The sequence below is a fragment of the Alexandromys fortis genome, unplaced genomic scaffold (genome assembly GCF_014885135.2).
Source record: "Alexandromys fortis isolate MF-2015 unplaced genomic scaffold, M_Fortis_MF-2015_v1.1 scaffold_38, whole genome shotgun sequence".
In the NCBI taxonomy this organism is placed as follows: Eukaryota; Metazoa; Chordata; class Mammalia; order Rodentia; family Cricetidae; genus Alexandromys; species Alexandromys fortis.
In genome coordinates this window covers 3,559,554-3,586,203 of record NW_026067916.1, presented here as the reverse complement: position 1 = coordinate 3,586,203, position 26,650 = coordinate 3,559,554, and the positions used below count along the sequence as shown (strand labels likewise).

Genomic DNA, 26,650 nt, shown 5'->3' with positions numbered 1-26,650 from the left:
CTTAACTTATATGTTCTAAACTGACTTCCTTATTTGTCTATGGTCTGCTCCCCTTTTTAAGTGAAATCACCTTAATGCGGGTACGTAGGTAAGAAACTTGAAGGTCAACCTCAGCCCTCTCACCCTTACCGCTGCTATAGACTGCCATAATGGCATGGAGTTTTCACTGTTAAACTCCACTCACATTTCCTGTCCACTCTCAAGGATATTTAGCTCAACATTATTGGGACTATAGCTAAGGTTGTTTAACTCATCTTTCCATCAATTATTTCATTTTCCCAGTTAATCACACTGGTGTCATCTTAAATAAAAATATTACCGTTGCTTCCTCTATTAAACAGTCCTGCCGTAGGTCTATCTGATCAGTAGGAGGAAGCTGAAGCATGCTTTACTCAAGACATAGGATTCTAACCAGGCACTACCAACTCTGCAGCACAGGGTTCTCACCAGGCACTTCCCACTCCACAGCAGAGGGTTCTAACCAGGCACTTCCCACTCCGAAGCAGAGGGTTCTCACCAGGCACTTCCCACTCCGCAGCAGAGGGTTCTCACCAGGCACTTCCCACTCTGCAGCGTATCTCCCACTATTTTCTTATGCAGCTTTGAACTTTCAGCTCTTCAAAATGGATCCCCAAACTTTGACCCAATTGCTCCTGCCTTAGTGTTTCACAGGAAACACTAAACTTCTTGCCTCTGTCTCCCACTCTGCATTCATCCCAGATCAACTGGATTTAGTCTGGTATACTTCAAATTACAATGCCGCCAATCATTAGAATATGCCCTAGACAGATGTGCTAATGTTTCTATAGTGCTGACCCAGCATGTATGTAAAGCAGGGTTTACAAGTTGTCAGTCTTGTCACTTGACATTCCAGGCACTTCCATGGGAAAACGATGCAGTGATTTTTGCTTTCTTGGGTACCTCAATGCTAGGAAGTCCGGGAATGGGATGGAAAGGACACAGTTACAGACTGCTTACTTGTGTCATGGACATGGTCAGAAGCTGTTTACCTGTTTCTTGTGTCTGAAGAGCCTGCAGCTGGCACTGGTGCATTTTTTGAAGCTCGTCCATCTTTTTCTCTTGAGCAGAAACAAGCTCGTCTCTGAGGCTACAAAGAGCTTCGTCTCTTTGCTTCTCCATATATTCACGCACCTGATCTGCATGAGCTGAATAAACAAGGGAAAGGCAAATCCGCTGGGCTTCCATCTGCAGCCTTAAATCATCCTTAAAGTGAACAGATATAAATATTAGGAAAAGTTAAAATTACAGTTTAACTTCTATTTCTTCACATGCACTGAACTTCAAAGGAGAAAACTCTTCAGAGGTTTACATTTCCTTATGAAGAAACTGGTCTGCTTCAGCCATCCTCCAGATGCACTGGCCTATTTGTGTCTCTCACATTATCGCAATGTAATAATGAATTGGGATACTTACTATAACTAACAAGATTTTTATTTTTAAATAATATTTACATGCTAAAATGATAATAAACACCAATGTACTCAAAACTCAAATTAATAGTAATTTATTTCTGTTTATTCTGTTTTCTTTATATCTCTTTAGATTTAGAAAGAAAACATTAGAGACAAAATTTAATTCATGTTTGACCACAAGTAACTGTTACCAAAAATTTGGAATGTGTCTACTCTCATTTCCCAGTGTACATGCAAATAGCATATTATACTGAGTATTTGTTATGGATTTATATAAGTGGCATTTATGTTGCAAATTTCTTTGCATTCCATATCAATATTCTTCTGATATCAATCCATATAGATGACAGGTTAATTTAATTGTAGTGTAGTATAAATGAACCACAACTGGTCCATTTTCCTTTCTGGATCACTGGTAAGCGTCGGGTATTTTCAATCAAAAGGCAGTAAATTATTACATAAATCCACCTAAGACAAATGAGGAAATGTTTCAATGGAGAGCTGCCCGGCATGTGTCAGAATCATCTGGAATGCTTGCTGACACAAGTTTATGGTATCTGTCCTCTGACCTTTGATTCAGGAAGTCTACCAAATACTAGTTCAAGCCTGTTTCCAATCGCTGCTGCTGTCCAGTGTCCCCACTCATCCACGCAGGAACGTATAATACACATAGATAATACACAGGCGTAACTTTAGTACATCTTGCCAACTGATTTTTTTACAAATATAATTGAACTAATTTTAATTATAATAAAAAAATGTGAATGCTCACATCCTTGTATCCATATCAGTTACCCGCAGAGTTACTTTGTGGGTGTGCTAGGGATAAACACTACTTCACGCACATGACTTTGTTAGGTTAAGGCTTGTTATGCTGTCCTTTTGGTTTCTTATCTAAGACACATATCTGTTCATATTTTTGGTTCATTAAATTCTTTATATTTCCTCATGTATTTATACCATGTTTATAGTCCACTGTTTATAATGTGGAAATACCTGATCCTAATAATTAAGCCTGTTTTAGGTACTGTTCATAAGAGACATGATAAATTTCTTAATGCTTTCCTTTGAGTTTGTTCTTTCTAATTAAAGTTTTCCTCTCTCTTAACTTTCTTACGTGTATGTCTTTAGCTAACACAGTTAATTTTTCCTAAAGAGGAAGGACCTAATTCTCCAACTTCTCACCTTTAATGTAAAAATCAGTTGTCATAAAGCAATTATTGAATTTTATGAGCTTTCCCTGCTATCTTGCCTAACTGATTTAAGTCTCTTCTCAAATATTACCTCACCAGAATAGCCTCCCCTATACTTTGTACACAAAAAAAAAAAAAAAAAAAAAAAAAAACCTCAGCTTTGGGATATCGGGATATTCCTTTACATTGAAGAATGTAAAGACCAGAGCAGCGGTGGGCGGTGGAGGCAGAGGCAGGCGGATCTCTGTGAGTTCGAGGGCCAGCCTGGTCTACAAGAGCTAGTTCCAGGACAGACTCCAAAGCTACAGAGAAACCCTGTCTCGAAAAACAAACAAACAAAACAAAACAAAACCAACAAGAGCCGGGTAATGTATAGCAGGGTATACCAGGTCTTTAGTGTCTTGTATAAGTTTCAAACATCTTATCTATGATTAACACTTTGTCTCACTTGTCATAACCTTGCTCACGTCTTAGTCATATTATATGGACTAGCTGGGAACTATAAAAACACGGTTGGAGAGCAAAGCTGGTAACTTGTTTTCCCTGGAAATGCTTCTAACACCACAGAGACCGTTGCCACCCTTAGCAAACGTCCCTTCTGTCCCTGACTTCCTATAGTTTGCTTTGCTTTCCTACTCTTCTCTTCTCTTCTGTTTTTTGTTCCTTTCTAAATTTAAAACTACAAATGAGAGATTCTTTCCTAACAGAATTTAAAATGGATGTGGAAATTAAATAAACACAATTTTAAGGTGCTCAACAATTCTTCCATTCTTTGGCTAGCCTGGTAATATTTTATTAAGAATCCATCCAGCCTCATTTCTAAGTGTGATTAGTCTGTAACATTCTTTTCATGAACTATTCTTGCCTGGTCTGTATTTCAATACAAACCAGCCTAACAGGAGTTCTGTCTGTCTGCCTTCCTTGCTCCACAGATTCCCTTTTAAATCCTATTTAGTACCTAAACGGCCACTGAGAATTTGTGAAATCCACTTGTACAATGGTCACGGTGCAGCAGTGTTAGCTGGAGAGGTGAGAAGGAAGCCTGGTTACAGTTCCAGATCCTGTAACGGTTACTGGCTCACTAAGACTTTGTACTTCTATTTGAGTTAGTTTCAGCAATTTCTATTTCATCAGTAGAGTTTATTTATAGTACTCATTTCCTATTTTAAAATCCTTGCGGTATCTGTACTTGGGTTTTGATTTCATTCTTCCTTTTGTTTGTGGTTTCTCCCTTGATATTCTCGGAGATCTAAAATTGCAACCTACTGATCTTTTCAAATGATCAAAGTTCTTCAAAGCTTTCCCTTTTGTTTATTCAAAATTCATTTATTTCTGTTCTAAATTTGCTAATATTTTCTAGCTACTTTCTTTAAATGTGGAGACTTGGATGCTATTTTATCTTTTTCAATAGCTTACCTCATTTTCAGTATTTATTAAATCGGCACGTTTAGGTTCTAGAGGGATGACTCAGTCGTTTAGAGTATGGACTGTCTTCCAGGAAACCCAAGTTCATTTCCCCAGTCCCTACCTCACAGCCTCACAGCCAACAGTAACTCCATTTTCAGGGAAGTTAATGTCCTCTTCTGGCTTCTGAGGTTATTCACATGTCATGTATGCTCACCAGGGCACACATGTTAACTAAAAGCAATTGGTGCACTTAAGGCTAATATTGTCCTTTCTATGTCATGCAACATGGAGTGTGCTTAAAAATATTCTGGTCTCTTGTACATCAGTCCTTAGAGATCAACTGTAAACCACTTATTTTAAATTTCAATAAATTTTCACCATGAACTAAATTAGAAATATATACAGCAAACTAATATTTCATATTAATCATTTCCCATTCAGAAATGAAAGTTTTCATTTATTAAGATCCCATTGTCCTTCATTCATGTTCAGCAGGGCTGTTCACTGTTTCTATGTTAAGAAGAGGTCTTGCTACTTGTTCAGTCTGGCTTTGAATTCGCCATCTGCTCCCTGTGCTCCTGAGCGCTGAGAGGATGGCATATGCCACCACACTCAGGCTGTTAGACATTAAGTCTTTCCCTTTGTTTCTTATTAAATTATACCTGTGAATTATGACAGTTAACTGTCTTTCTCTCCATTAATATCATGTATCATTTTGTCTTTAGAATGCTTAGGACTTTAGAAAATGTCAGACAGTAAATGATCATCTTTCTCTTCTGGCTAAGTTTCCTTTGTTTCACTCTCTTCACTCCTGAAAAAAAGGACTTTATTTCCTTTTAAAACCTGCACTGCTTTGTATTGATTTCTTCCAGGTACTGCAGTTTTGGCACACAGGGCATTAAGGAAGGCAGACCAGCAGTTCTGCCTGTGGTTCTTATGCTTCAGTATCTCTTCAAATTCAAACACACTTCTCTCAGTGTGAGAAATGATCCATTCCTGCCACTCCCCTGGCTACCTCACGTGCCGACACTGGAGAGACTTTCTACAATGTCTTTCTTTCTCCTTCTACCTCACGTGCCTACACTGCAGAGACTTTCTACAATGTCTTTCTTTCTCATTCTAGCCAAACTAGCCAAGTGCACTGAAAACAAACAAATAAACAAATATTTTTTAGGAGCTGGAAAAAAAAAAACCAGATATTATACCTGAAAAGTGTTTCTTTTCAGTTTAAAAGAAAGTCTATAATGGCCATATTTATTTTAATTTTAGTTAGCGATAGTATCAAGATCAGGGCAGCTAAAGTTGGGAATCAGGTCCTCTCCTGTTTAAAAAATTAAAACAGTATTTAATACCTTTGTGGTAACTATCACACATTATACTTTCTAAAACAATTCCATATGTTTATTAATCAGTAATTGGATTTCTTGATTCTATTCATTGTATAAGGAAGTATCTCTATATTTGATATAAGATCATGAATGTGATTAGAAGTCAGAAATAAAGACAAAACTTCCCATGGCTTCCTACTTGGCATGACATCCTAGCTTCACACATTTCTTCCTTTTCAAAGTCTGCTTTCCCTTCCTGTCTCCTTTCAAGGCCAAGCGCACAGGCCTATATCGGAGTCATCAGGCTCACCTACATCTTTACAAGGTTGTAATTTCCCCAGTGCAGGCCCTTCCCTGTCATACAGAGGTCAGTTCAAAGGCTAACTCCTCCAAGACACCTTTCCTGATCACCATGCTTTCCCCGCTTAACACCCTTTCTTCACAGGCCAACACCACTGCTAACTATCTTATACATTTCCCATTATCACCCGCCCTCCCCACTAGAATACATGCTTCCTGAGACTAGGGCTCTTATCTCTTGTCTGCCACTACATGTGTATCTGGAATAGAGTCAACAAATAAATGTTCCACTAATATAAAAACACATAAAACTTAATTAGCATTTTATACTGTAGATAACCTACAAGAACTTTCCTGGTTTTTCTAGTATTAGTATTTAACAAACCTAGTTATTAATAATGATTATTAGTCATTGTCTTAGACACCAGTACTTGTCAACTTGACAACAACCTAGAGTCAAGGGAGAAGAGATGAGAAGGCCTCAAGTGAAGTATTTCTCAGCTCAGATTGGCCTGTGGCCTATCTGTGGGTGATCATCTTGACTGTCAATTGATGTAGGAGCCCGCTGTGAATAGCACCATTATGTGGGCAGGTGGTCCCAAGCTATATAGGAAAGCTAGCCAAGCATGAACCAGTGAGTAAGGCAGCAAGAGGCATTCCTCTATGCTTTTCTACTTTATTCCTGATTTTGTATCTGCTCTCACTTCCTTAATGATGAACTGCAGCCAAACAATATTTACAAACCAAATGATACTTTCTGCAACTAATCTGCTTTTGGATAGGCTTAATGCATCAACAGAACAAAACAAGAACATGTATTATATGCATTTTTAAAAATTCTTCACTTATATTCAGAGTTAATATTATGTTTCTCTCATTCAAATCAAAGAATCAGAAACCTCTAGGCCTTAAGCCACACCTCCAGAAATATAATTCCATAACCAATGAATAATTTATAGAGCAGTAAAAAACTTTAAAAAGGTTTTTTAAAAAAATAACTGTGTAATTTTAACTGAAATTTTATATCAGAAAACAGTATGAAAAACTCTAAAATATAATCTTTGATACTAAAATATGATTATAATGTAGTTAATAAATGTATTATAAGTACAATAAAGTAGAAATAAAAAATGTAGTTAATAAAAAGAAGTCTCAGGAGCTGGAGAAATGGCTCAGAGGTTACAAGCATTGCCTGCTCTTCCAAAGGTCCTGAGTTCAATTCCCAACAACCACATGGTGGCTCACAACCATCTGTAATGGGGTCTCGTGCCCTCTTCTGGCCTGTAGACATACACACAGACAGAATATTGTATACAGAATAAATAAATAAATATTTAAAAAAATAAAAAGAAGTCTCTTAACTCTTCTCTTTAAAAAAATCATGTAAGATTCCATTGGTCAACTTCTCTGTTTTTATGCCAATACCAAGCTGTTTTCAATACTGAAGCTCTGTAATAGAGTTTGAAGTCAGGGATGGTAATGCCTCCGGAAGTTCCTTTATTGTATAAGATTGTTTTGGCAATCCTGGGTTTTTGTTTTTCCATATAAAGTTGATTATTGTCCTCTCAAGATCTGTGAAGAATTTTGATGGGACCTTGATGGGGATTGCATTGAATCTATAAATTGCCTTTGGTAGAATGCCATTTTTACTATGTTGATCCATAGAGACAGAGACCCACACTGGAGCACCGGACTGAGCTCCCAATGTCCCAAGGAGGAGCAGAAGGAGGGAGAATATGAGCAAAGAAGTCAGGACCACGAGGGGTGCACCCACCCACGGAGACAGTGGGGCTGATCTATTGTGAGCTCACCAAGGCCAGCTGGACTGCGACTGAAAAAGCATGGGATAAAACCGGACTCTCTGAATATGGCGGACAATGAGGGCTGCTGAGAAGCCAAGGACAATGCCACTGGGTTTTGATCCTACTTCATGTTCTGGCTTTATGGGAGCCTAGCCAGTTTGGATGTCCACCTTCCTAGACCAGGATGGAGCGGGGAGGACTTTGGACTTTCCACAGGGCAGGGAACCCTGACTGCCCCTCAGACTGGAGAAGGAGGGGGAAAGGAGTGGGGAGAGGGGGAGAGGAGAGGGAGGAGGGGGAAAAGGGAGACGGGGAGGGAAATGGGAGGCGGGGAGGAGGCGGAAAAATTTTTTTTTCAATAAAAAATTATATTTAAAAAAATCATGTAAAAATGATTAACTTACCTTATTTTCTGAGCAGCATATATACGAGATTAATTGAAAAGCAACAATATTTAAGTAAAAATGACAACTGATTTTCAAAAATGATAGTAACATGAAAGGGTTCACCACTTTCTGGTAAGAATATGGACTACTGCTTCATGAAAATGACAACTGTCTTGGTGTGAAATGTGTGTTCTCACTATGATTTTTTATGCGCATGTGGACGTACCTGCGTGGATTTAAGAGCACAAAGCTCTTGCTCGAGTTTTTCCTTCTCGAATGGCTCAACTAAACCATGAGATGGTTCAGTTGTTCTTGTTGGCAATCTCAAGTCTTCTCCACTTCCTTTAAAGGGAATTTTATCTTCTATCATTATTTTTGATTCTTCTAGCAAATCTTTACTGATTTTAGAATCACATCCTCCAGAATGGGCGTCCGTTCCTGTCGTAAGCTCAGTTTTCCTCAACTGCGCAGGGCACACAACGGCATTTTCTATTCCCTTGGGGTTGGTGGGAACCTCCAACTCTCTGCATCGTAACAGGAGCTCTTCCTTGTCTTGACTTAATAATTTAACCTCTGCACTTAGACAGTTAACCTCATCACGTGTCTGCTTTAACTGTTCTGAGAGGACAGAAAGTTTCTCCGAGAGCTCTAGTTTTTCTTGCTCAGTTACCTTCAGTTTTTCCATAAATTCAATGTTATCCTTTTCAACTAATTCTCTGACTTCCAGCGGCTCAGCTGTGAAAGTCGCAGCATCAGTTAACTGAGCATGCCTCCCTTCCTGCATCACCCGGCCTCCTCTCTGCAACTGCAGCTCTTCGGTCAGCGCTTTGACTTTGTGTTCATACTCTAATGCCTGCTTAGTCTGGATGTCTCTTGCCTTGAGGAGGCATGCATATTCTTCCTGTAACTCTTGATAATTAACTTCAAAGTTCTTTTCAGCAAAGGAAAATGTATTCCTCTGCATCTCGACCTCCTTACTTAGGTGAATACACTGTTGTTTTAGGTCTTCCTTTTCCTGTCTAAGCATATCAATCTCTTTTTGCCAGCTACAGTCTTTTGATGTGTATATACCAGAAGCTAAAGCACTTAATTTTTCTTCTTCTTCCACAGGAGTGTAAACTTTCACCATGTCTTCGAGAACTTTCTTCTCATCTTTAAGAATGCTATTCTCTGCTTCAAGTTCTACACATTTTTCTTGTAGGTCCTCCTCTTTTGCTTTTAGTATTTTTTCTAATTGTTCAGTTTTAAGTTGTAACTCCTGAATTTCCTGTTCAAGGGTACCCTTTTCCTTTTCTTCTTGTCTGAGGGTCTCAATTTCTTTTTTGATTTCATTCATCTGAAAATTCCGTGACTCCTGCAAGTCTTTTAAGTCGGTAATCTCTAAGATGAGCTGGCTCTGCTTACTCAACAAGCTGTCTTTCTCACACTGCATAGCTTCCATCTTCTTACTCATTTCGTTTTGTAAGTCATCTATCTGCATCTTATACTGAAGCCCCAAATTAGCTTTAAGTTTTTCAATATTTAACCGGTGTTCAACTTCTAGATCTTCTTTTAGTTTAGAAAGCTCTTCTTCATGGCTGAAGAGGAGCTGCGTTCTCAACCGGTCCAATTCAGCTTCCTGGGACTCTGCCATTTTATCTAAGACTGCGTTCTTTTCTTTTTCTAACATTTCAAGTTTTATCTTATAATTTGTAATTTCTGTTTCGTGTTTTAATTCGAGTTCCTTCCTGGACTCAAATGCAGCCGTAACCTCAGCTTTTAAGTCCTCAACCATGCTGAGGGACTTGCCAGCTTCATTCAATTTACTTTCTTGTTCAGATATTGTCTGCTTGGCTCTCTGGATTTGGTCTCTTAAAGCACTCAATTCTTCTAGAAGAGCATTCGATTGACTCTGGAGAGCACACTTTTCCAGCTTTACTACCCGCAGCTCTTCCCTGAATTTCTCCTTCTGATACAGAGTATGCTGTACTTTCATATTCAGTTCATTCATTGTTGCGCTCAGTAACTTTACTTGCTCGTCATTAACTGCTGGATTTCCGCGTGATTTTAAAGTGTTCTCCATTTCTCCCTTATGCTGGGATTTAAGATCCTCTATCTGGTTCATGTGTTGTTTTATTAATTCTTGCTTCATTTGCACAATCTGTTTTCCATACTCCTCATCGAGCTCTGCTTGGAGTTGTGCTAATTTCTGTTCTGTTTCTTTTTCCATTTTTTGCATTATGCCGGTTTCTGAAAAGTTTACTTCATAATTTTTCTTTTGTAGCTCTTCGATTGTCTCCATATACTGTTTCATTTCCACGGAAGATTGCTCCACTTTTTGCTTAGAATCGGCTAGTTCAAGCTTTAAGCTCTCGGTCTCTTGGTCTTTCTCTACAAGCTGTCCTTTTAAGTCTCCTACTAACTGATCAGCAGTTGTTACTCGATTAGTTAGTGCAGCAGTTTTTTTCTCTTCTTCTATTAGTCTTGTATTCAGTGCTTCAATAACTGCCTGCTTCTCCTCTAGTTTGTTATTAGCGCTTTCTACTTTTTTATCTTGTTCCTTCAGAAGAAAAAAAAAGTGTAAAAACTTCTAGTAACTTTGTTGCTTAACTTTATTATCAAAAGACAGATAAAGTCACATTTTAAATCTTCTATAAAAAGTTAATGGCTGTGCCCACCGCTCTACTTTTTCCATGATAAGACTTGCATACCTAGACACTTGGAGCAAACAATAGCTATACAACAGTTCACATCTTCTTAGGAAGAAATATTGAACTGCATTTAGTGTGATTAAAAATTTTAATTAAGGGAAGTGGGGAGAATTTGGGAAGATAGGAAAGAACATGATTAAAAATTTTAAAATATAAAATGTAACAGATTTTTAAATTGAAAATTTGTTTGGCATGCATGAGATCCTGGGTTCTACTCCCAGCACTGCCAAAAGGAATGAAAAAAAGAAGGAAAATAAAATACTGCTAGGCTGACGAGATGGCTCTGATGCCCTGAGTTCACTCTCCAGACAAATAAATGACTGAAATAATTAAGAAAACACTAAATCTTTACTAACCCATTATATCTTCACTTTTAAAATTAACTAACGGATCAATATTCCAATAATTTAATATTCTGACGGTTAATTATATCACTATGCACTCTTTGAATACTCAGAAAAAAATCTAAAAGTAAGTCCAGGTGACTCCCATGAACTCTAGGGATCTGAAGGTGTTCCAATGCCAAAAGCTCTGCAATAAGAAGAGATTTCCTGTGAGTCTGTCTTAACTTCACTGCCGGGCATTTCAGTGACATCTTCGACAACTATAATATTCCTGACATATTGAGCTGGAACTACAGTTTCACTTCAAACAGAAGCTTGAAAACAGAAAAGAAAGTTCCCGTCAGAGGCCGATTATACAACTGTTGATAACAGCTGAGCCCAGAAGACACATCAAACACAGTCACATCACAATCGCATTAAAGCCCCAAGTGGAGTAGAGTTTTGGATCTGCTATTTAGTTTTCTCTGTGAACAAAGGCTTCAGACCCAAATAATAAGCATGAAATAAAATCTACAGAACTGGTCAGAGCCATTAGAAGCAGGTAAATTATATCACAAAAGTCCTTGGCAAAGCCCTCTGAAGGAAGTGCTGGGAGCTCCCTCTAAGGACAATTCATGTAAAACACCAAAGTGCCTTCAGCCTTTGAGGATTATGGTCCCTCTGGAAAGACCATACCCTGAGTCAGACATGCTTATACACATTGACAGCACTCAAGAGCCAGAAGGATCATTAAACTATACTCAATATAAACAATCAAAAACAAAAACCAACAAACAAAAAATGATGTTGGGAAATTGTGGTAAACAGGACTGAAGAACTGAGTCCACCGGCATCCACTTCACTACAATGAGATGCATAGATCAGTTTATCTCCGCCTAATGCCACAATATCCCAGTGCTAACATCCTCCCTTCTGCTCACTAAAGAACCTTCTAACTAGTATTTGTTCTGTTAAATTCATTTGTCCATGGAAAGAAAACAAAATCCAAAGGACCCAACCATATACTTGAAATTTTCAACAGCCCCTTGAACTTGGAACAATCTGAGTTCACCTCTGCTCTAGCACAGGACTCAGATAATACCTAAATGAGTTTCCTGAGCCTACAAAACAAAATCCGATTGTGTTTCTGATTTGCTATGTTTTATAAGACATTTTCTTACATAAGTGTGATTCAGGAGCTCTGCCCTGCCCCAGGCATGGAGTAGATGCAGGAGTAGGCCAGGCAGCAACAATCACTTTTAAATTTTCATTTCTCATTTGAAAATCAATGAAAGCAAATCTTTTAGGATGAGTTGTTCCTAGAATTTAAGATTATAATCTATGTGGTACATAATGCTATGGCCCCAAAGAGCCTTAATTTCTAAATGTTTCCAAGAAGGAAAATATTTGCAGAAAGAGAATAAACAACACTTATTTCTTGCAACTAAATCTATAAAATTTTACCTTGTGACAAAAATACTTTCAGAATTTCTGTATCATAGCTAAAATAGATGGGAATACTTCAGATGCTACAAGATAGATATTTGAGTTACAAATTTAGGCTCTACTGAGACTCCAGATAACATGCACACATCCCTTTAAGGAATACAATTGTGGTAGTAGTATAACCTGAGCAACTCCTAGTATGAGATACACAGTTGTGAGTGTGAGATTCTCAATTGCAATTATTTTCCATATTCAGAGTTTGAATTATAAAATTTTCTAATTCATATGCTTAAGACACATGAAAAAGAAAATTCCAAAGCTAGCTGACATCCTTACCATTTCACATACTTTAATTTTCTCTTGCAGAACAGTCATCTGTATTTTGAACTCCTCCTCCTTTTTCTGATGATCCTTTAATAGTCTGTCTTGTTCTTCCAGCTGCTGCTGCTGAGCCATGACTTGTTGCTTGACATGAAGTAGCTCTGTAGCAGTGCTGCTGTGAGTGTTGCTACGCAACGTTTCACTAGCCTGCAACTTGAACACAGAAAGAACCTTCAGCATACTGAACTCTGTGTGCCAGCAGACTCCTGGGGTGGCCTGCTGACACTGGCTCTCTGTGACCTCTGTTCACTTCAGGGGTTTGAGATCTGCTGTTGCTAGGACTGGACTGACTGAGCCATTAAATCATCATTCATATGATCCTTCAGAGAAAGCAGGTCTAGTGAGGGTCACAGGACTGAGGCCACGTTGCTGGGAGTAAGTGGGGTATACCCAGAAGGGACTTCTGCATTCTGGTGACTTTTCAGACTCTAGCTCCAATCTCTTTCAGAGTCTTGGTTATATTTCTGCCCCTAAATCCTACAAGACGCCTGTATACTTACATTAAGCTCTCTGGTTTAATATGTTGCAAGTTGTTTTGTGTTACTTGCTATCAAACTCTGACCAATGCAATCGGATTCTGCTTTAGTCGGGGTTACTATTACTGAATGATGAAACACATGACCAAAAGCAAGATGGGGAGGAGAGGATTTATTTGCCTTATTGCTTCCACATTATAGCATCATCAAAGGAAGTCAGGACAGGAACTCAAACAGGGTAGGAACCTGGAGCAGGAGCTGATCCAGAGGCTCTGGAGGATGCTGATTGCTGGCCTGTCCCTCATGGCTTGTTCAGCCTGCTTTCTTACAGAACCCAGGGTCACCTCAGGGATAGCAACACTCAGAAGGGGACTGAGCCCTCCTCCACCAATCACTAATTAAGAAACTGTCTCACAGCCCGATCTTTTGGAGTCATTTTCTCAACTGAGGTTTCCTTCTTTCAGATAACTCTAAGCTTGTTTCAAGCTGACATAAACTAGCCAGGATGGATTCCCAAGGCAAACTTAAAGTAAATGGGAGGGGTAGGTTCAGTTACCATTTAGAACCTAATAAAACCATGCCAGGACTGCAGATGTCCAGGGCAACTACAGAGCAATGTCTGTAAAAATCCATCCAGTCCACCACAGTAAGGTTTTGTAGAATTTCAAAACAGAAATAGGGAGTTTAGTTTAAATAATAGTAGGGAATGACTCACAAGATATGAATTAAAAACCGTGGTTATGCTGTGTGCTGGTAGTGGCGCACGCCTTTAATCCCAGCACTTGTGAGGCAGAGGCAGGCGGATCTCTATTAGGAAGCTAGTATGGTCTAAAGAGTGAGTTCCAGGAAGGTCTCTGAAGCTACAAAGAGAAGCCCTGTCTCAAAAACAAACAAACAATTATTGGCTACTATATAACAACACAAATTTACCAGTTTTTTTTCAGGTCACTAAGGTAGTACACTAAAAGAAGCAAATTGAGTCTTTGATTTGTTCTGGAAAATGAAAAAGTATATAATTCATTGCTAAAAACACTAATAAACTTTGTTGTACTCATAATACTTACATGCTGGAACTGAATCTGTAATTTTTGACTTTGTTCGGTTAACTTGGAAAATTCTCTCATTGTCTCATCCTTTTCTTTGTTAGCCTGCTGCAGGTTAGCAATCAGCTGAGTGATGATGCAGTCTCTTTGCTTAACGGCAGCTTCAAATTCGTATAACTAGAAGAAATCAGTGAAAACTGTAAATACTAGCTTTTAGGTTTTTATTCTTTTACCAAAATAAGTATTCTTCCACGAAAGCTACTGGACTATCCAAATTAGTTTTATTTCAAAACTGACTTTGAAAACTTGTTATCTAGCTGAGTGGTGGTGGCACATGTCTTTAATCCCAGCACTTGGGAGGCAGAGGCAGGTAGATCTCTGTAGTTCGAGACCAGCCTACTCTACAGAGTGAGTTTCAGGACTACTGGCTCCATAGCTCCTGAGAAACCCTGTCTCAAAAAAACAAAAACAAACAAATAACAACAACAACAAAACATGTCTCTGCGTTAAGGAAGAGAATATATTTAGGTTGACTTTTCCATATTTTCTTATAGAGGTGTCTTTATACTTTGTGTTTCTAGGTAACACCAACATGCACATTTAACCCCAGCTTTTTTCTGAAGAGGATGGAATGGAAGTATGCTGCCATTTTCATCAGTGTCCTATCCTCATTGATTTCATCTTGACTTCCCGCATAGCAGATGTCAGTGTAACCCTTATAAGGGACTCGCATTCTTAATGGTTTTAAGTCACATTGTCTTGTGGTTTACACCAATTTCATCCCAGACTGATCACACACACACACACACACACACACACACACACATACACACATACACACACACACACACACACACACACACACAGTCTTCACAGGAGTGATTTCACTCTAGATTACGCAGTTAAATTTTAAGTGTGACTATCTCAGCTGTGTTTCTACAATCCTAATTTTAAACAGCCTTGTTTATGCTATGTACAAGAACAAAATTACAAGATGCCCTAAGTGGCCACTGCAGAGCCCCATGTGTAAAGAGCACACATGCACTTCCATCCACATGCACAACAAACTAAAGCCACGGGAGGCGAGCTCACCCTCTGCATTACTTCAGGCCCACAGGTGGCCCTCCTTTCTTCCAGTTCTCCAGTCAGTTCTTCAATCGTAAGCTGTTTTCCAGCCAGCTCATTTTCCATCATCTCCAGACAGGTCTGACTGGACAGAGCTCCTTGTTGAGAACAATTATCAAATTCTTCTTCCTAAATCAATCCAAGGTTTTAATAATTCAGTACTAACAACACGCCTCAGGGAGAGGGATGAAATTTAAAATTCCACAGCAAAGTCCATTTTAAAACATTCCCATATCCTGTGGGTTCATTAGTGGAAAAACCTGCTCTCTTGTTAATGAGATACATACCTGAACAGCATACAGGAGTTCTGCACTATAAAAAGTATATGCAGGAAAAGCTTTGTTAGTAAGCTGGGGTCTTTACACAGTATAAAACGTTAGTATCATGAGTGGTATAATTGCTATACTATAAATACAATTGGCAGGCTTTCCTGTTTTTGCCACAAAACAGCAGCCATTTATCCGTAAAAAAAAAAAAAAATTCTGATATATTATGATCTTAAACTGAATGTAATTTACCTGACAACAGTATTTCACTGAGCATGGGGACTGCAACTTCAACTACACTTACTGGGCAGCTAGCCCCAGGGATCCTCCATCTATGGCTCCCTAGTGAGGGGACTACAGACACACATTTTCATACTTTCCATGTGGGTGCGAAGGACCCTGGCTCATGCTTGTCTCACAAGCACTTTGCTCAGTTCAAGCATCAAGAACACATATAACAAGTTCAAATGTCAATCATTCCTCAAACACCTGAGTGCTTACAATGCACCTGCTCCTCTTCCAATCACCACTAATTCCCCTCATACTGCTTCTCCATATAGAGGGGAATTGGATAGACTATGGTCTGCTATGACTTTCGAGTGTGTGGATGTGAGGTCAGAGTTCAACTTATTCTTTGAGGTAGGGATTCTCACTGAACCTGGAACTCACTGATTCAGGAAGAGTGATGACCCCGAAGTCCCAGGGATCTTCCTGTCTTGGCCTCCCCGGTGCTGTAATTACAGAAACTAACAACCACACCTGTACTTACCATGGGTGCAGAGAAACCACACCCAGGACTTCATGCTGTACAACAAGTACTTTACTGACTAAGCCACCTCCCCAGCCCCAGAAAAGGCCCTTCAACACTTCTCCTCTTCATCTGTCTGGTCTTCTCTAAGATGAAAGATCACTTTGGTAGCCTAGGCAACAGGATACTATAGTTGACAGGCACAGTGAAGGAGGCCCCAGTAGAAGGCTCCTAAGTACACTGTTCATCATAGTCTTCTACGATCATAATTGCTTTCTCAGCCACCAGACAGGCATGCGAAAAGCTGAAACCCAACTGTGTAATATAGAAATGTTTGCACCAACCTAAACCACTTCCCTAAATGCTTCAGCATCACACTTGGCAATGGGTCCCAAATCATTTAGGAAGTTAACCTTAGTCACAGCAATGCCCATCTCCACCAAGCCAGAGTACTGAAGGCTGGGAATGAGTCAGTACTTGTAGTTCATACTGGAAGAACCTGCCAGGATCTGATGGCCAACCCTGACCAAGGCACCTGAAGTATTAGAGAGGAACTAGTGAAGGAAAGTTCCCTGTTGGGATAAGACAGTAATGATGATCAAACATGTAAAATGGGCAAATACTTAAAGGCCTCCATCTTCTATGGAGCATTCACTTTCTCTGGCATACTGACTGCGTTGCAAGAACTAGACAGGACTGATCTTGCATTATTAACATGCAGCAACCTTCTTTACTCTTTCTGGTAAACTTCAGTATAAAGTGCACTTTATCAGGTATGAGTGCACCTACTCCTGTGTTGCTTTTTCAGGCTTCCTCTTGCCTGGCGTATGGACTCTGATGCACTCATTTTCACTGTTGTGTGTCTGTGCCAGTAAGATGTATTTCTCACAGACAACAAATAATTGTATCTTGTTTATTTTTTTCAGCCAATTAATTGTGTCTTTTAATTGGAAAGTAGAGACTAATTATAATTAGTGCTATTATTGAGAATACTTTGCTATTTCCTAGAACTCTGTTGATTGTTTTCTGGTTGTTTCAAGTTTTCTTGTTTTGGTTTTGCTTTTTTGTGCCCCCATCTATATTAGGCGTTTGTTGATTTGCAGAGTGAGACATAAGTGGCTTTTTCCTATTTTTTCTTGGTTCATCTACTCTTTCTATGCTTGCTCTTCTCTGTGCTTTTGTGACTGAGACTGTGTCTGTTTTATCTGTGTGTGTGACTAGCTTGGTTGACACGAATGGCTTTAGTTTGTACTCATCTTTAAAAGTTTCGATTTCTTCTACTCTAAAAGACAACTGTTTTGGCATAGTATTCTTGAATGATAGTTTTTAGAGGTTGTGATTTTAAATTCATACTGACCACACAGGAAATTTTACATACTGTGAATCAGACACCCATTTATTTATTTGTTGTTGGTTATTTTCCTGGTCTATTAGTAAGTATATTCTTAGCTCCAAAACACATTAAATTTGTTAAGTATCAAAGGTTCTACCCATATTATTTATATAAAATTGTGCTATGCTTATTTAAGCATAAATGGTTCTCTTTTCTATTTGCAATCTGCAACATATCGAAACTTATGAAATACACGAATTGCTGACACATTTAGAGAAAGAGAAATGTTTTTATGTTCTCTGTGGACCAAAGAAATGGTTACCATATTTAAAAGATGAAGACAAATAACACACACTTATCATCATCACATAAAGAAATCTCATCTGGTTGAGAGTTTCTCACCTAACATCACAAAACGTTCCTAAGGTTAGTGCAAATCCACACATTTGTGAAAAGCTTTACTCAGAACAAACTGTATATATATATAATATATATAATATATATATTATATATATATATACACACACATATGCGCTAAATAAGACCAGTCCCCGGTGGTCTTTCATCTAGAAAGCCAGGACTAGAGCCTCTCCCAGACACTGACCAGAATCTTTATGTATTTAAAGATAAAACTATGGAATAGTTAATATGTCAGTGAACACTGTGAAAAATGGCAGCAGTAGAACGTGTCTGTGACTTCCTAACCCATATGCTGTTATTTTATTGTAGAGAAATGCAACAAAACCATGTAAAAGGTTAAAGCATCAACAACCAATAATTTTAGTGAATAAAATGACTATCTTTACTTATAACATTATTTATATAATGTTATGAAATGGTAATCTTACCTCTAAAGAACTATGGTTGTCGGCTAAGGAAGAAATTTCACCTTCGGGCTAAAAGAAAAGTAAAACAATTTACAATGATGCCGTCTCCCCATATTTTACTTCCACTAAGCAATGCTGTTGGTAGCATAATGTAGCTACTACATAAAATGCTCACAAGCCAGGTAATATGCTTCCAAACCTAGCACAAAGTATTCAGATCTTTTAAACTATCACCTGTGAATTACTGTCTAACCATTAGTATTTTCTCCATATTAAAAAAACAAGAGGACATGCTCTTATATACAGTATCTACCCTTTGTAAGCCAAAAGTACCAAAGTATAATTTCTCTAAACTTTATAACTCCTAAATAAGAGTCCTAAATGATATTATCTGGAGTGTCATTTCTTCAAAAGTATTGCCAGATCTTCATGCTAAAAGTAATTATTTGAAGAGAAATAACACCCTTTGTTGATATAATCCTTTTACGGCTTAAAAACCATTCACTTAAAACATTCGCAGGAGGCTACAGGAATGGCTCAGCAGGTAAGAGCATTTGCTGCTCTTGCCAAGGGGTCCACAAGCAGCTAGCTCTAACTCCAGTTCCAAGGGATCTAGCGCTCTCTTCTGGCCTCCATGGGCACTGCATTGTATGGGAAGCTAGCATAAACCCCTATAGCCAAAATACCCATACATATAAAATAATAAAATAAAATGAAACAATTTTGCTTTAACCCAGAATTTGAGTTCGGTGGCATTCAAAGCTTCTCTCAAGTGTGAAGTAGGGAATAGAATAAAGAAATAAATCTTAATTTTTCTAATTCCCAAAGTGTTGTTTTATTGTAAAAAACACACACACACCTCTAACATGAAATTCAGAGAGTTTATGAATATTAACTATCACTAATTCCTCATCTACTCCTACAGAAATATTATTTGACATTTAAGGTCAAGTTCTGCAATGGCCTTCCCAAGAAGTAGCAACTGCTGGCAGGAAAATAAACTTGTCTCTAGTCTAAAATCCTCTAACAACGAGTCCTAACTCACGAGGTTCTGCTTATGTATGTATGTATGTATGTATGTGTGTGTGTGTATTTGTGCACACATGTAGAGGCCAGAGGCTACCTTCGGTGTCATCCTTGGGATGGCAGCTGATCTGCTTTGAGACAAGGTCTCTCACTGACCTGAACTCACTAATTAGGAGAAGCTAGGTAACCACTGAGCCCCAGGAATCCTTCCATGTTTCCCTAATTTTGTAATGGGGTTACAAATTTAAGCTACCATTCTCAGCATTTTAATGGGAGTTCTAGGGACTGGGCTCGTCCCAGCCATGATGCTCTCTTCTAAATCTAAAGATTTCCATGACGCAATCCCTCCATATGATAATTAAGTACACACTGCATATTAAAAACCGGTATCAAGAATAAACAGACTAGTTGGGTGGCAGTGGCACAGACCTTTAATCCTACTTGGAAGAGACAGACAGGTGGATCTCTGTGAGCTCAAGGCCAGCATGGTATACAGAGGAAGCCATGGCCACATAGAGAAACTGTGTCTCAAAAATAACCACCCCTTCCCCTAAAATACAATAAACAGAATGATTAGCCCGGGGAGATGGTGGACATCTTTAATCCCAGCACTAGGGAGGCTGTCTAGGACTACACAGAGAGATCGTGTATCAAAAAAAAAAAAAAGATTAACAAAAGTTATTGCATTCAAAATGATAGACTACAGTAAGGAATCCAAATATCAATATGCTATAATGTTAAAAAAAAATCCATCTTGAAACCAAAACCTATGCCAAAGTTGCCTCATTATTTAAAATGTTTAGTTAAAAAAAAGGCACACAAAGGAACGGGAAAGTATGGATTGTTCACAAGAAAAATTATTGGTCAACAGAAACATTTTGAAGATCACAAATGATGGATTTAACCATCACAAATTTAAAATTGGGTATTATGAAATGCTGTGTCTCAAATAACAAACAGAAATAATGCTGAAGTAATCTAACAGCAACAAAACCTGAGTAAAACATCATGGGGGGTGGGCAACCACACAACACGAAAGAACCAGGAAACTCAAGCCACACCATTCCGACCCACCCTGAAAGCCTGCAAGGCTATAAGAAGCCACTGAGTGAAACGTTAGGTGACCAAAGGGCCTGAGCTTGCCTTTCCTAGCAGTGTTCACCCATATCTAACAGCCCTTTAAATTAATGTCATCTCAAGGGATAGAGGACAAACCACAACATTTAGCAGTCCTTCAAGACAAAATATTAACTGTGGGCTGGGGATGACCTCCATGGTAGAGTGTCTGCTGAGCACTCACAGGGCTGGGGATGACCTCCACGGTAGTGTCTCCTGAGCACTCACAGGGCTGGGGATGACCTCCATGGTAGAGTGTCTCCTGAGCACTCACAGGGCTGGGGATGACCTCCATGGTAGAGTGTCTCCTGAGCACTCACAGGGCTGGGGATGACCTCCACGGTAGAATGTCTGCTGAGCACTCACAGAGCTGGGGATGACCTCCATGGCAGAGTGTCTGCTGAGCACTCACAGAGCTGGGGATGACCTCCATGGTAGAGTGTCTGCTGAGCACTCACAGAGCTGGGGATGACCTCCATGGTAGAGTGTCTGCTGAGCACTCACAGAGCTGGGGATGACCTCCATGGTAGAGTGTCTGCTGAGCACTCACAGGGCTGGGGATGACCTCCATGGCAGAGTGCCTGCTGAGCACTCACAGAGCTGGGGATGACCTCCATGGTAGAGTGTCTGCTGAGCACTCACAGGGCTGGGGATGACCTCCATGGCAGAGTGCCTGATGAGCACTCACAGAGCTGGAGATGACTTCCATGGTAGAGTGTCTGCTGAGCACTCACAGGGCTGGGGATGACCTCCACGGTAGTGTCTGCTGAGCACTCACAGGGCTAGGGATGACCTCCACGGTAGAGTGTCTGCTGAGCACTCACAGAGCTGGGGATGACCTCCACAGTAGAGTCTGCAGAGCACTCACAGATAATTACATAAAAACACTCAATGAATTAAGCGTAGAAAGGAACCTCTTCTAAATGATAAAGTACATCTCCAGAAAGCCCTAAATATAAAACTTGCTACACAAGTTAAGCAGATACTCAAGGGGCTGGGGGCTGAATGTTCCCGCTAAACAACACAGTGATATGCTCTCAACACTTTAAAAATACCCTGTATGGCATCAATTGACTCGGTGTGTGTGCAGCAGACATGAAAGGCACGTGACCTCCAGGAGCTGGTTCTCTCCTTTCACCATGTGGTCCCGGGAACGGAAGGCAGGGCATAAGGTCTGGCAGCAAGTTGTTTTCCTTTATTGATTCTTTTGTTTTCTTTGCTTGTTTTTCCAGAGACAGGATCTTACTATGTAGCTCTGACTGTCCTAGAACTTGCTTTATAGGCCAGGCTGGCCTAGAAATCAGAGATCCTCTTGCTTCTGCCTCTCTAATGCTGGGGTTAGAGGTGTGCACCACTATGTCCAGCCAGCAAGTAACTCTATTCACTCAACCATCTCACCGAACCTTCACCATTTCTTTTCGAAAATTAAAAATTCTGTACTTCAAAGTATACTATCAAGATTTAAAAAAAGGATAATATTTAGAGATTATATATTTAAGAATACAGTTGATTTTCTTTTTTCAGACTCTTGATTTCATGAAGTCACCTCCTTAATAATATTTATTTGCTAGCCTCAAATCAATACTCATAACATCTATTAGGTCATTTGAGGACATGAGCAGAACAGGAAAAATTTAGAGTGCCCCAAAGTAGAAACACTGGATGACACAGAACAGGGCAACAGTTGCTTTCTTGTTTTCACAATGTCAAGTCGGTATCCTTCCAGGGCTCATAGTGGCACATTTTGGCACTTTTTAATTACTGATTTTACTGCTTAAAAATGACCTCAAGTATGAGGTTTAAGTGCTGTCTAGTGTTTTTCGGAACAGCAATGTTGTGGCATGCCTTATAGAGGAAAGGTGTGTTAGTTAAGTTTTGCTCGGGCATGATCTCTAGTGTGTATGTGTGTACGTTCCTGTTTCAAGCTCTTATTCAATACACACATTAACCACAATTCAATAATGATTCAACAATATATAATAAATTAGGAGTCTTGAATCATAAATACACATAAAAAGTAACAAGTGTGGTGATATTTTATTTTTGTTTTAACAAATAAAGTTTACCTGAAGATCAGAGTGCAGAACTAAGCCACTAGATGCCAGGCAGTGGTGGCACACAATCCTGCTTTAATCTCAGGCAGACAGATCTCTGTTAGTTCAAAGGCCACCCTGGGTACACAAAATTGACCCAGTCTAAAAGAGAAACAGAGCTCACACAAAGGTGATCCCAGCACTACAGGAGTGATATGGCTCGGAGCAGAGAGGGATATATGGTGACAGGAGACTGCCCTGCCTGGACTGGCTGGTTGTGTGTAAATGAGGAGCTCACTGCAATCTGAGGAGGAAGTTTGATCATCCTTTTGGTCTGAGCATTGGTAAAGGTAAGAACTCTAGTGGTTAGCTGCTCTGCTTCTCTGATCCTTCAGTTTTCACCCCGATAGCTGACTCCGAGTTTTTATTATTAAGAACAATTAGAATTCATGCTATTGCTTGGGCTTTCATCCTAGACTGTTGGAGAGTAGAGAAAGAGAGCTGAAACTAGGCATGCCTGCATTTTTTCTCTTTGGGGTTGTTAGACGCAATAGGACTTCCCTGCAATGGTGGACTAGAACCTGGAATAAGTCAAATGAACTCTCCCACTGCAAGTTGCTTTACTGGTTATTTATTACAACAGAAATGAAACAAGGCCACCCCACTTCAGTCTCCCACCTGCTCAGTTTCTGATATGTGCTACCAACCTCAGCTCCTCACTCTCCTTTTGAAGCCATATTCCCATACTTTCAAGAGACATACATAGTGACTGGATTTTATGGCTTAAAATCCCTGGACTGGCTGGTTGTGTGTCAATCTGACACAAGCTAGCGTCAGAGAAAAGGCCTCCCTGAGGTCCAGCTGGTAGGCATTTTCTCATTTAGTGATCAATGGGGAGGGCCCAGTCCATGGTGGGTGGTGCCATCCCTGGGCTGCTGATCCTGGGTTCTATAAGAAAAATAAGCTGAGCAAGTCATGGGGAAGTAAGCCAGCAAGCAGCACTCCTCCATGGCCTCTGCATCAACTCCTATCCTATTCGGGTTTCTGTCCTGAAACCTTTTAGTGATGAACAGAAATGTGAAAATGAAGTCGAATAAACCTTTCCTCCCCAACTTACTTTTTGGTCATGGTATTTCATCACAGCAACAGAAACCCTATACAATCCTTATCTATTCTAATTTTATTTCTACAAGAACAGGCTGTACCACAAAATTCAAATAATATCCATCCTCCCAATACTCTCATGAGAAACCCATCCCTCTCTCTCTGGTCTTGATTAGTGAGTCAACCACTTATCAACCATCTTGATCCATTCAAATTCCCATTTCAGAAAGTTGCCCATTAGACAAGGGGGTGGGGGCTTGGGAAATTAGGATTCACTGGGCACTTTCTATGAGAATTTCCAAACTCAGAAATTACCACCACCCTACGCCATCACTTTGGGATTCATATGAAATTGAAGCTCCTGTTTCCAGATCTCACAACCCACTGCTTCAGTCTTTTATCTTTGTAAATGCTTTTCTTTCGGTGAAGAACTTGCTTCCTTGACTTTTTTTTAACTCTAGCTAACTCCCACTGATACTTTCTATATTACCCTTTCCAGAGCTACCCAAGTTACACACACAAGGCTGGCTGTGGACCCCTGTACTCTAGAAAAGCAGGTGCACTTTTCTGGCGCGGGTCTGAGAGTTTACACCAACCTTCTTTCTATCTGCCTTCCTCAGCTTTGCATTGTGAGTGCTCAATAAATATTTGTTGACTGAAGCTCACAAAGCTCACTCAGAGGTCATTAAATACTTTAGGTCTAGCTACTAAAATATTGCAAGAAGGGACAAAAGTCATCATTCAACTGCACAGTGTGCTGATGCCCACTAAGGTTCCACTCAGAACTATGCTGAAAATCTGGAGGCACTCACTTTAACAAAGACTTCATTTTGCTTCTCTATTTGTCCAGCTCTCACTTTGGTGGACTCAGGATTCCCAGCTGATTCTACACACTGAGAACTATTTATGGAGGTCCCATTACTTTGCTGATTAATTTTTAAGCTGTGCACATCTTGTTTACTCTTTGAAACACTTTTCTTCTTTTTCCCTTCTCGTCGGGCTTGTCTTTCTCTATACTCAGCAAGCTATAGGGGAAAAAAGAAAGCAGCATTATCATCTAAGATTTTTCTTTATCATTATTAAAACTCTGGGTCATTTTATTAAACTCAAACTATCACTAAAAACAAGTGACAAAACAAAGGATATTGTCCTGATCTTGATAGAGTCGTTACTATTACATGGCAAAGAAACTGGACGTTTCTGAATCAGGAATAAGAAATGAAAATGTCCGAAAGGAAAAAGAAATCAGCTCAGAGTGAGAAAATAGGAAGTGAGGCACTCAGAGTATTATCTGTGGATTTTAACCCATCGGAAAGCACGACACACACACGGAGGTCAAATGCATCCTTCGTGGGTTTTCTGGGACTTTAACTTTACACTAAAGATAATTAGCTTGTGCCAAAAGATTTAGTTCTGACCATGTTTTGTAGCCTTAGCTATAAAGGAAAAAATAGAAATAATTTAAATTTCAGAGAATGATGCTTTCTTGTCCTCAGTCACTTGCATATCACCCTCAGGAGTCCTACAGCCTATAAAACTATATAGCCTAGTGCCACCTAGTCATACAATTTACTTACCATCCACACCACAATACCTTTCTTATTTTAAAGAGATGTTTAAACCTGGGTAGCTCTTGCTATAAATTAAAAGTCAGTAACACTTAAGGTGTCTCTTTTAAAAAGAAGCCAACAAAAATTAAAACAAGGACACAGCAATCATTAAAATGTTGAACACTGATGAAAGTTATAAGAAAAATGGATGACTAGTAAAACATTTAGGGATAAAAGAGCAACAAACACTTTCAGCTACCATGGCAGAAAAAAGAAAAAAAAAAAAAACAGAAAAGGTAAACATCTTCTTTAATATTATACAACGTGTTACCACTGGGCCAGGACACACATAAAATACCAACATATAGCCAGAACTATCATCCCGTATATAACTCAATGGTGGGTGAACAATGTTGAACCCTTATTAAAAATACTGTTTCAAACCACTAATGACAATACTTGCGAAAAAGTTATGACTATAAAACAGTACCACATATAATTATTATGAAAAGAAAATCATCTACACCTCTCCTTAATAGAGACAAAACAGGCTTCAACCATCAACAATTATATCTAATTAAGATTGGAACAACATTGAACCCTTATTAAAAATACTGATTCAAACAACTAATGACAATACTTATAACAAAATCATAACTATAAAACAGTACCACAGTATAATAATTATGAAAAAAAATCATCTACACCTCTCCTTAATAGACAAAACAGACTTCAGGCTTCAACCATCAATTATATTTAGCTTGGATTTTAGTAACACTACACTCACAGCCATAATCAATCAAATCATGAAAAAGATTGTATAACAACTCTGCTGTGTTTCACGACTTGAACTAAAGGTGTGTTCCACTATACTTAATTTCTCTTCGGGTGTGCTGGTCTGAGTGTAGGGACCATCCTTCAGGATGTCTGAAGCTTGCCTGAACTTACTACTTCAATGCTATGATTCATAATACAAAGACATCTGTTCAACTATGTTCACAGCAGCATTATTTGTAATAGCCAGAACCTGGAAACAACCTAGATGCCCCTCAACTGAAGAATGGAAAAACAAACTGTGGCACATTTACACATTAGAGTACTACTTAGTAGTAAAAAAACAATGACATCTTGAATTTTGCATGCAAATGATGGAATTAGAAAAAAAATACTGGGTGAGTTAACCCAGACCCAGAAAGATAAACATAAAACGTACTTACTCATAAGTGGGTACCAGCTATACACAAAGGATACTGAGCCTATAGTTCATGATCCTAAAAAAAGCTAAGTAATAAGATGAACTCTAAGCAAAACATT

The 26,650-nt window shown here is 39.2% G+C and overlaps 1 protein-coding gene across 6 annotated transcripts in view; it reads right to left on the bottom strand.

Annotated features, from left to right (window-relative positions):
• Akap9 (A-kinase anchoring protein 9) overlaps positions 1–26,650 on the bottom strand; it is a 119,190-nt gene that overhangs the window by 84,075 nt on the left and 8,465 nt on the right. For 4 of the 6 annotated variants that reach the window (XM_050139716.1, XM_050139718.1, XM_050139721.1 and 1 more), the window contains exons 2-8: positions 24,599–24,811; positions 18,529–18,576; positions 15,301–15,462; positions 14,230–14,385; positions 12,645–12,842; positions 8,076–10,388; positions 1,011–1,224 (exon numbers count right to left, since the gene is read on the bottom strand). In XM_050139716.1, the coding sequence (XP_049995673.1) occupies positions 1,011–1,224; positions 8,076–10,388; positions 12,645–12,842; positions 14,230–14,385; positions 15,301–15,462; positions 18,529–18,576; positions 24,599–24,811 (3,304 nt within the window). The remainder of the gene's footprint in view (positions 1–1,010; positions 1,225–8,075; positions 10,389–12,644; positions 12,843–14,229; positions 14,386–15,300; positions 15,463–18,528; positions 18,577–24,598; positions 24,812–26,650) is intronic. The other 2 variants (XM_050139717.1, XM_050139719.1) reach the window with 2 other exon arrangements.